Source organism: Piliocolobus tephrosceles, chromosome 9 (assembly GCF_002776525.5).
Source record: "Piliocolobus tephrosceles isolate RC106 chromosome 9, ASM277652v3, whole genome shotgun sequence".
NCBI lineage: Eukaryota > Metazoa > Chordata > Mammalia > Primates > Cercopithecidae > Piliocolobus > Piliocolobus tephrosceles.
The window spans coordinates 117741188-117751556 of record NC_045442.1 but is presented as its reverse complement, the minus strand read 5'-3'; the positions used below and the strand labels follow the sequence as shown (position 1 = coordinate 117751556).

Sequence of the window (10369 nt, the reverse complement as noted above, 5' to 3'; positions counted from 1 at the left end):
CAACCCAGCTTCCTTTGCAAGCTACAGCTGTGGGCTTTCACTGGCCGCCTCTCCTCACTAGAGTAAAAGACTCGCCTTTGGTTGGATAAACCCAGAGACATTACCTAAGTTTCTTAGATTTCTGTCCTTACAAGGGGGAAATGGGGGGGCTGGCCCAGTGCACTCTGGAGGTTCAGGTGCACCCTTACCGGCAAGATTAGGGTAAGAACAGGGCGGGGGCGGGGTGGGGGGGCCAACAAAGGCCTGAAAGACCTCAAGTCTCCCGCATCTGACAGCAGGGTTCCCAGAATTAATGACTCCTGTTCCTCACTGCACCCAATTCTAACGGTACCTCCCGGCAGCAGCCCTTGACACCAGCGAGCAGTTCGCCCCCAGGCCTTCTTCCCACGTGCGCCCGGCCGCCCCTTCTCACCTGACGTGGCCTTGCACATCTGGGGCATCCTGGTGACCCTGCTGTGCGCCACGAAGGTGCTCTGGGAGGAGGTGCTGTACTGCGAGCCGCTGTCTGAGGAGGTGGAGCTGGTGTGCGACAGGCGGCTGTGCTCCTTGTGCGAGGCGGTGGAACGCTGGTACCACTGGCGCAGCTCGTCTGAGACGGCAGCGCGGCCCGCGCCCTTGTCGTGGGCGCCCTCGCGGCCCAGCGACGGAGTCCGCAGGATCTGCGATCGCGACGGCGTCAGGCGGCCCGTGTCGCCCTCGTCGCCGCCGCCGCGCCAGCTCTCCTTGAACAGGCCGCCCGCCGTGTAGGAGTTGGAGGTCTTGAACTGAGCCTTGACGCTGTAGTGGCCCTCCTGGTCGCTCTCCAGGCTGCGCACCACCACGGGCGTGGCGCCGCCCTCGATGTACAGCGGGTACTCCTTGATGCGGTACTGCGAGCTGGGCTGGCTCTGGCTGTGCAGGTACACACCGCCCCCGGCGCCCCCGGCGCCCCCTGCGCCCCCGCGTGCCGCCAGGTTGGGCATGCTGCCAGAGCTGGCCGAGCCCAGTGCGCCCGCCGCCCGCTGTCGCTGCCTCTGCCGCTGGCGCGCCTTGGACGGCGAGTCCTCGGCCAGCGTGGAGTAGTTGGCGTTCATCTGCGCCGGGTAGTAGTGCTCCGAGCTCGAGTGGCTGGTGCACGACGAGCAGTCGTCCATGGGGTCCGAGCCATTGCTGCTACGAGTCCGCGGGGTGTAGAAGTCGGGGCTCCCGGTGTCGTTCTCCGAGCCCAGGAGCTTGCCCTGGGACTCCAGGCTGGAGCTCCGGTGCCTAAAGTGCAGTGCAAGGCTGTGCAGTCGCGTGGGGCTGATGTCCACCGACCTGCCAGGAGACGGCCCCGGTTGGTCTGGGGGTGGGGGGTGGGCCCAAGGAGGGGTGCTCCGGGGAGGAGGGGGACCTGAGGCGGGCACTGAGGGCCTCCACGAAGGCTCAGGCCCCAGCCCAGCAAGCCAGAGAGTCTCACTCAGCAGGGCTGCCCCGGGGGTCCGGGAACTGCCTGTTGTTTCCAGCGAATGAAACTGCCGGTTGTGGCGGGAGGCGAACCTGGCGTCTCCACCTTGATTCCCAGTGGGAAGCGGGACTGAAGCTAGGACTCACAGAAGGGTTTCGATTTTGGGGTTTTGTTTGGTTGTTTGTTTTAAGTGTAAAATGATTCTATAGACACAAAGAGAACCACAGAATCATTACTCTAATATTATGGTTAAACCAGATAGGGCTGGGCACGGTGGTCCACGCCTGTAATCCCAGTGCTCCAGGAGGCTGAAGAATTGCTTGAGCCTGGGAATTTGACACCACGCTCTGCAACATAGTAAGACCTCATCTCTTACAAAAAAATTAGAAAATTAGCTGGGTGTAGTGTTGTACACCCATGGTCCCAGCTAGTCAGGAGGCTGAGGAGGTAGGATCACTTGAGGATGCAGTAAGCTGTGATCAAACCACTGCATTCCAGCCTGGGCAACAGGGCAAGACCCTGTCTCTCTTGAAAAAAAAAAAAAAAAAAAGACAAAACACAAACCAGATGAAATGTCCATATTTACAGATGAGATCAAAAAGCAGTCCTACAGAGGCCCTTCATATAATTTAACCAAATACTATTACATAATCCATATAAATAGACTCCCCTTTCCTGTGAAAACTGGGAAATAGGAGGTTGGTGGCAAATGAGTAATTAAACAATGATGCAAATACTCACCACACCATTATTTATCTATAATTCATTCTGCTCGTGTGAGTCCACTCAGGGCTCAGGGAAGTGCGAAACACTATCACATGGCAGATGATGTTGCCTGATGCTGGGACTGCATGTGAAATTCACAGCGGCCCCACTGGCCAAGCACAGGAAGAGGTGAGTCCCACTTCCGACTGCCACTCAGAAGGGGTTGAAAGTCTCCATCACGTGGCCCTCTGTGATCTGGTTTGCTTCTTTTTAGAAAAAGAAGGTGTGGCTAGGAGTGGTGGCTCACGCCTCTAATCCCAGCACTTTGGGAGGCCAAGGCGGGTGGATCACCTGAGGTCAGGAGTTCGAGGCCAGCCTGGCCAACCTGGTGAAACCCCGTCTCTACTAAAAAATACAAAAATTAGCCAGGCGTGGTGGTAGGTGCCTATAATTCCATCTACTCAGGAGGCTGAGGCAGGAGAATCGCTTGAACCCAGGAGGCAGAGGTTGCAGTGAGCCGAGATCACACGTCTGCACTCCAGCCGGGGTGACAGCATGACTCCATTTCAAGAAAAAAACAAACAAACAAACAAACAAACCAATAAAAAGAAGGCGTGATTCACTGAAGCCTCATTTTTGCCTGGCTCTTTTGCTCTTTATGAATTTACATTTTGAGGCACTAAAGGAAGTCCAGTATAAATTTAGGCCTCAGTAGAAAGATGTAAGAGCTCTTCCCATGCTAACCCAGCCAGCCTCTGCTGCCTCTGCTTTGATGAGGAAACTTTTCACGTTCCCTGTCTCCAGGAGCCCAGGGATTCTCTGGCTGGCTCCAAGTGTCCTCTGCATAGGTCTCTTGGCTAATGGGGGTTGACTGCTGCCAGCTTGGTTTTTTTATTCTGCTTCATTTATCCTCCCGGGTTCAGGTCTGACTGTAGCTCCTCCATTATTTGGGCCAGCTTGGGGCTGGCAATGCCCAATTTTAAAAAAGAAGGCCTGGTCTGAGCAGGGAGGTGGCCCAAAGGCCGGGCAGACTCACCTCGTGGAATGGACATAGTGGGGACTCCGGACCCGCAGGTCTGGCGTGGACGGCATGCTGGACTGGGAGTTCCAGTGCGGGAGGCCGCGGATGGGGCTGTTCTGCAAAGAGTTGCTTCCTCCGCCTGCTTCCGCACAGCTTCCCGTGCTGGGGAAGCGCTTGTGGCTGCTGCAAAGCCAAGGATGCCATGTAGTCACCGCTAGACAGACAGCACCTGTCCTGGGGGGCTGGCTAGTTCAGGACATTGATCCCAGCATGTGGGGAAAGCTCGCCCGTGACTCCCACCTTGCTTGGTCAGACCTCTACAGTAGTTCTCAGCCTTTCCCCAGCAGTGGGTAGAATCCTGGTCCCTGAACACCCTCCCCACTCCCTACCTAGGCAATACGAGACAAAGACCCTGGTCAGCCTTCTCTGTATCAGGCAGTGTGACGGTCCTGCCCTTACAGTTTCTGTTTTCCAAGAAACAAATATTTACCTGTCCCGGCACCCCCTTGGAGCCTGGTGGGGTGATTAAAGGAAATGAGAAAAACAGAGAAGCAGACCCAAATGCCTTCCAAAAAAAAACTCCCTACAAGGTCAGCCCAGTAATGAGCTGATAATACACAGCTTGGATTACAGCTGCTTGGCTGGAGAATTCTGCTGGATGAGGGGGTGGAGTTCTGAACCACTGCAATTGCTCCGAGTGGACTTTCACTTGCCATTTCAGAATAGCGCTGCCTGAGATTTCCTAATTAATTCCTCTGGAATTTAACAGCATTCAAACCATCTGTCATCACGTGGATTGTGGGCCAAAGCCCCAATTTCTGAGTCACAAAAATGTACCTCAACAGGGTCGGCAGCAGAGGGCGCTGTGAGCACAGCCCCGTGAAAGGCAAACCCCAGGGGGAGGAACTAGGTTGACGTGGGTTTTGTCGTCGTGGATGCTACTTGGGACAGCCCTTTGATCGTTCCAGAGCGTGGACGGTGGCCTCATTTGGCGTCATTCGCGACGCAGCTCACCTGGAATGGCTGTGAGAGGAGCGCTTCTTGACCTTCTCATAGGGTTCATCTAAAGAGGACTCACTCCACATTTTGGGCTTGATGGGTGACCTGTCATAGTCGCTGCGGTGACAGTGCATCTGTCGGAGTCCCTCCAGGGACTGGGGAGGAGGAGGCCTGTTGTGCGATGGTGGCCGAGGAGGGAGTCCCTTGTGAGGAGAATGTAGGGGGGATATTGTGCTGGTAACCTGAGAGTCTTCTGCACAAAGACAGGAAGAGAGGAACTGAGCCCCGGCCATCCTTCCCACAGGCTGAGACAGAGCCCCCACCCCCATCCCCCCGCACCTTGGAGCCATACAGCCAAACCCACACCTTCACCCCTGTAATGAGAAACCCTGAGACTCTTCCCCAGTTGCCAAGACAAGTCAAGACGAGTCAAACCAAACCAGGGCAAGCCAAACCTCGACTGCAGGTGGGATTGCATGGGAAGAGACGCGTTGCTTTTGATGAGACACGAATGGAGTGAAGTCTGAACGTCATTAAATACCACCAACAAATGACTGCTTCACGCCAAACAGCAAAATGTAGTTACTGCTCTAGTGTTGTCTTTCAACAGATGCTAAGCATCTAATTCACTTTGGGAGGGTCTGAGTTCTCGGAGAGTTTTGTCTGTTTCATTTGCTGCTAGATCCTCAGCTGACACATAGTAGGTGCTTGATAAATATTGGTTGGAGAAAAAAAAAATGAATGAGGGTCTATATGTCCATTGTAAATACCTGCTGGGTGGATCGGGTGTCTACTCTTTGCTTTTTTCCCCAGGGCTGTGTTTATTCTCTTTTAATTCTGTATATTTTAAGTTTGAAACTGCCTTAACTTCTTTAAGGAGATGAGCTACAAAGATTATGTATTAATAAATGATTCCCTGCCTCCGGGAAAGGAATGATCTAACACGTCAGTGTGCTAGAGGACTTTCAGAAAAAGCAAATGCAGTGAGTCTAGGAGGTGCTGTGGGAGAGGCTGGTCTTGAAGGGGCTTGAGCAGTGGGCAGGCAAAGAGGAGAAGGAAGGAAGGGCTTGAACCAAAGTGTGGAGGCCCTGGCGGCAGGGTACCAGCTGCAGGCACATCTGGCAGGGCAGGGGCTGGTGAGGTGGGGCAGGAGGAGTGAGGGAGGAGCTCTGGTCAGCACAGCCGCCTTCTGTGTGCACATGTGAGCCAACAGTCTGACTGATGGGGGCCTGGAATTCTGAGCTAAGGAATTGAGATTTTGAAAAGTCACAGGAAAACTTTGCAACGTCTTAAGCCCGGATGCATCAGGGTGAAAAATCCTGTTTTAGAACTATTCACCTGGCAGCGTTCTGAAACTAGAGACTGAAGAGGGGGATGAATGAAGACTTCAGGCTAGGGCAGGTCAGCATTGAGAAGAGAGAGGAGGGGACGATTCAGGCTTCACGGGGAAGGCAGAGACGGGAGGTGGAGGGGAAAAAAGCACAGAAGCAAACCTTACAAACAACCAACTACCATTCACTTGCCCCTAAATCCATTTCCAGTGACTCGTTTCACCGCCTAATTCTCAGTCCCCCAGCCATGGACACCCAGTATGCACCCACTCCTCCTTTGCCCTCAAATCAGTAAAGGAAGAGTCCCTAGAAAGCCAGCCTGCAGTGGGACCGTGGCATGCAAAAGGATGTGCTGACACCTGTGAGGAAGTCCAGGGTCTGCATCCGGAACACGGGGAAGCAGCTGGAATCACAAAAATTACCCACTGACATTACCCACTCCAAATTACCCACTGACATTACCTATTGCTCCAGGCACCCCTCTGTTACCAAGGAATCTCTCTCAATTTTTCTTGTTCCCTTTCCAGGAGAGACTGGGGTACTCAGAGGCCAACCACAGGGCTGGGATCTCTGATGCTCAAGCCCCCCGTTTCCTTGTAGCCCAGTGGCCTCCCCCGTGTGTAATGAAGCAGACAAATATATTCCAGTCTGATTTCTAATAGCACAGCCAAGGTGACTGGGTAAATAACCCGCCAGACTTTCCCCACATCAAGAGCAATCATTATTATTATTGCAATTATCATTATTAGTATGACTAGTGTGGACCTTTTATGTTTCCCATCTGAACAGCCACTTATCACTGCCTGCCTGAAGTCTCCCTACAGGGCAAAATAATTAACTGCCACTTAATATATTTCCATATAATTAATGCACCCGCCTCTCAGTGTGATGGTTAAACATCCACTGGAGTATTCTCACATGGTTCTGGGTTTGGAATTCGTACTTCCCCTACGTATGGTGGTGGCGGGGGTTGGGGGAGGGACGAGTTCTGTTTTTTTTTAAGAATTTCCCAAGAAAATATCCTTCTAACTGCCAGGTTTTAAGAGTTCAATGGGAAAGAATAAGACAGTTTTCCATCCTAAGCGTGTGTCTACCAGGATGCGTCCCCTCTTGCTTTCACTACTGCCTTGGGAAGCAACAGTAGGTTTGTTCCATTTCTTCTCACGATCTTTAGACTCTCCTAGTGAGTTTCAATCTTTGACTTGTGATCTAAATCAATTTCTACCCTTTTCCTCTAGATACTATGAGTACTCAAAAGGAAGCTATACCTAGGTGTGTAGATTCTCTGTGTAGTTAAAAATGTGGTTTTGGGCCGGGTATGGTAGCTCCTGCCTGTAATCCTCCCAGCACTTTAGGAGGCCGAGGTGAGTGGGTCGTTTCAACCCAGGAGCAACATGGCAAACCCAGTCTCTACAAAAAAATTACAAAAATTAGCCAGGTGTGGTGGCACGCTGTAGTCCCAGCTAATAGGGAGGCTGAGGTGGAAGGGTCACTTGAGCCTAGGAGGCAGAGGTTGTAGTGAGCCGAAATCATGCCACTGCACTCCAGCCTGGGCAATAGTGTGAGACCCTGCCTTAAAAATAAAAAAGTTTTTGGTTTCTAAAAAAGTAAAGCACCACTCACTGATGAAAAGCTCTAATACACACGGGTTTATGCAGCACCTACCCACTCCCAACCAAACAGGTGAATACTGGGAAATGAGAAAGCTTGCAGGGAGCCCAGCTGTCTTTTGGCCTGGCTCTTGCCTTTACACAAGGCAATCCCCAGACTACATACAAATTCATCTCTGTTTACTCTGAGCTCCAGGTTTGTAAGCAGGAAATGCATAAACCTACCATCCTCGAGAACAAGGGCATCTGAGAGGGAGCTGTCTTCACTGGCAATGTTTCCATCTGAGAAGACAAAAAGCAATAGCCTATGAGTTCAGCACATTCCTTCAACAAAGCCCTATCTGTAAAAACAGCCTGTCTACCACCACCTCATACCTTTCTCTTCCTAACCAGAAAGAACCCACTAGATACAATACAAATGCTGCTGGGTGTTTGACAGTCCCTGTGGCGGGTCACTGGCTCAGCTCCCCACCCCGACACTGCCATGTGCCCTAGCCTTTGTTTGTGCCCTGGTTTCATAGAATACTGCAATGCAGAGTGGCTTCATATTGAATATAAAGGCTGCCCCAGCCCGATTAAACCACATCATTGTCCCTGCACAAATCCAGGGCATGTACCAGCGAAACCAAAGGACGCAAACTGCTTTTTATTCTACAAATGTGAAACTAGGGTAGGGACTTTGCTTTGCTTCTGTGGCAATAAACGGCTTCTCAACAAACTTTGTAAGTCATTAGTAGAGAAAACAAGCGTGCTAAATACAGGCTCCATCTCTCCAAAGCTTATTTTTATAGATGCCATTCAATTAACCAGGAGAACACGCCCAAAAGGGAGATAGTAAAATAATCCTCCCTGTTTCACTGCTGGGGAAACTGAGGGGTAGGAAGGGAAGAGTGGTTTGTCTGAGGTGGTTTTGCTCTCGGGCAACGCGAGCAAAGGTCCCAGGTCTTCAGGTTCCAAGTTTGGTGTTTTACCTCTTAAAATAATATGCTAAGGAACTAGCAAGAATGTTAATTACTCTTCTAGTTCAAGAGGCCCCTTCGATGTTTCTGTAGGGAACCCCTAACTGCCTTGGAGGGCACAGAGGATCTCAAATGGAGCATCAGAAAGAGGCTGAGGGAGCTTTACTAGGAGGTGGGGGAAAGGTTGTGTGGTCTTGGCCAAGGACAACAAGATGAGATAGGGAAAGATGGTTATTCCAAATTTCCTAGAGCAAAGGAATTTTTAAAACTTCTCTTTTTAACTAGGAATTCACTTTATTCTTGTTGCATGATGGACTGTGAGCAACCAGGAGCTCTGACTTCAGCATCTTGGAATCTTCAGCACATCATTGCTACCCTAAGAGGCCCACGAGTTTAGGCTGCAAATCTGTATCTGTCTATATCCATCTATGTAATTGTGGTGAAACATATATAACATCACATTTACCATGTTAACATTTTTTTTTTTCCCAGACATGGAGTCTTACTATATTGCCCAGGCTGGAATGCATGGTTACTCATAGGCATAATCGTAGCAGACTACAGTCTCAAACCTCTGGCTCAAGCGATCCTTCTGCCTCAGGCTCCTGAGTAGCTGGGACTACAGGTGCATGCCAACATGCCCAGATTAACTGTTTTTCTTTCTTTCTTTCTTTCTTTTTTTTTTTTTTTTTTTTTTTTTGAGACAGAGTGTTGCTCTTGCTGACAAGGCTGGAGTGCAATGGCACCAGCACCATCTCAGCTCACTGCAACCTCTACCCGCCGTGTTCACATGATTTTCTTGCCTCGGCCTCCTGAGCAGCTGGGATTACAGGTATGCACCACCACACCTGGCTAATTTTTGTATTTTTAGTAGAGACAGGGTTTCTCCATGTTCGTCAGGCTGGTCTTGAACTCGCGACCTCAGGTGATCCGCCCGCCTCGACCTCCTGAAGTGTTGGGATTACAGGTGTGAGCCACCGCGCCCAGCCCCAGCTTAACTATTTTTAAGTGTACAGTTCATTGGCATTAACTACATTCACACTGTTGTGCAACCATCACCACCATCCATCTTCTGTTTGAATAATATTTTCATTTTTCCAGACTGAAACTCTGTATCCATTAAGCATTAACTCCTCATTCCCCTGTGCCCTAACCCCCATAGTAACCACTATTCAACTTTCTGTCTTTCTAGAGCAAAGGTAGTTTAAATACGCATACACTTGGAGGAAAGCTTGATTTATATTTTCAATAATTCACTGACTTAGACAAGAAGGATTCTCACCGTTTAGGGGATTTGATGCTTTGTGGGTGGATACTGGGGGATTTCCTTCTACAGTTGACCAAAGGCCATCACCCAAATTCCCTACCCCTGACTGAGCTCAGGGTTCCAGACAATCAGATGGCCCAGTCTCCCCAAGCCTCAGCTCTTGGGATAGGAGGCACCTGGAAGTACAGGGGTTGGCAGAGGCTGCTCGAAGAGAGGGATCACTGCTGCTGTGTACCCCAGCCCTACCTGTCCTTCCAGATTGAGTAGGGGCGCTCAGGTCCCTGAGCGTCAGAGCCTGGGTTAGCCTAGTCAACTCAGCTCAGTTCACAGTGAGGGCCGAGAAGAATGCTAGCTCCTGGCTGCAGGTTCTCTGGGAAGCCAACAGTGATACCAACAGTTTGATTCATACAATCCCGTCATCTGTGTCTGCATCCACTTGGTTTCTCTCATGTGGGATCAGGCCTTACTCGCTTCATTTTATGGATGGACAAATGAAGGCAGTGGGCAGTTAGGTGGCTGCTCAGGTCATGCAGCGGCCACTCGTGGGACCTGACGTCTGGTTCCCGGGGCCCGGGCGTGGGAGTGGGTTGGGGACAGCCCAGCCAGCACTGACCGTCTATGATCAGCGAAGCCCTCTGCGTGGGTTTCTTTCCAGACTTGATGCGGTTCTCATTGATTGCATTTTCAATCTCTTGCAGTTTCTTCAGTGCATTCAGATACGAGGTTTTCCTTTGTTTCTTCAGCTTTTTGCTGACGTTGGGATCACTGGCTAGGCGGCGGGCAGCCTCTGTAATCTGGGACTGAATGGCAAACTCTCGTTCCAGGCGTTCCAGCTCAGCTTCCTGTGGGAGGGAAAGCGCCGGTTTGTGTTACTGGGGATGCTGAGCAGGCAGACACTCATCCTCCCCTCCTCAAGGTCCCTGTCCCCTCCCCAAGGCAAGCTCAGTTCCTTGGGATACACTCTTAAAAGTAGCTCCACTTGGCCAGGCGTGGTGGCTCAAGCCTGTAATCCCAGCACTTTGGGAGGCCAAGGCGGGCGGATCACGAGGTC

General features: G+C 51.2%; 1 protein-coding gene across 2 annotated transcripts in view; it reads right to left on the bottom strand.

The window, feature by feature from the left end:
- FRMD4A (FERM domain containing 4A) overlaps positions 1–10369 on the bottom strand; it is a 333243-nt gene that overhangs the window by 12288 nt on the left and 310586 nt on the right. For both annotated transcript variants that reach the window (XM_026454815.1, XM_026454816.1), the window contains 5 exons: positions 9932–10160; positions 7318–7374; positions 4167–4404; positions 3168–3335; positions 413–1296 (listed from right to left, as the gene is read on the bottom strand). In XM_026454815.1, coding sequence (XP_026310600.1) covers positions 413–1296; positions 3168–3335; positions 4167–4404; positions 7318–7374; positions 9932–10160 — 1576 coding nt within the window. The remainder of the gene's footprint in view (positions 1–412; positions 1297–3167; positions 3336–4166; positions 4405–7317; positions 7375–9931; positions 10161–10369) is intronic.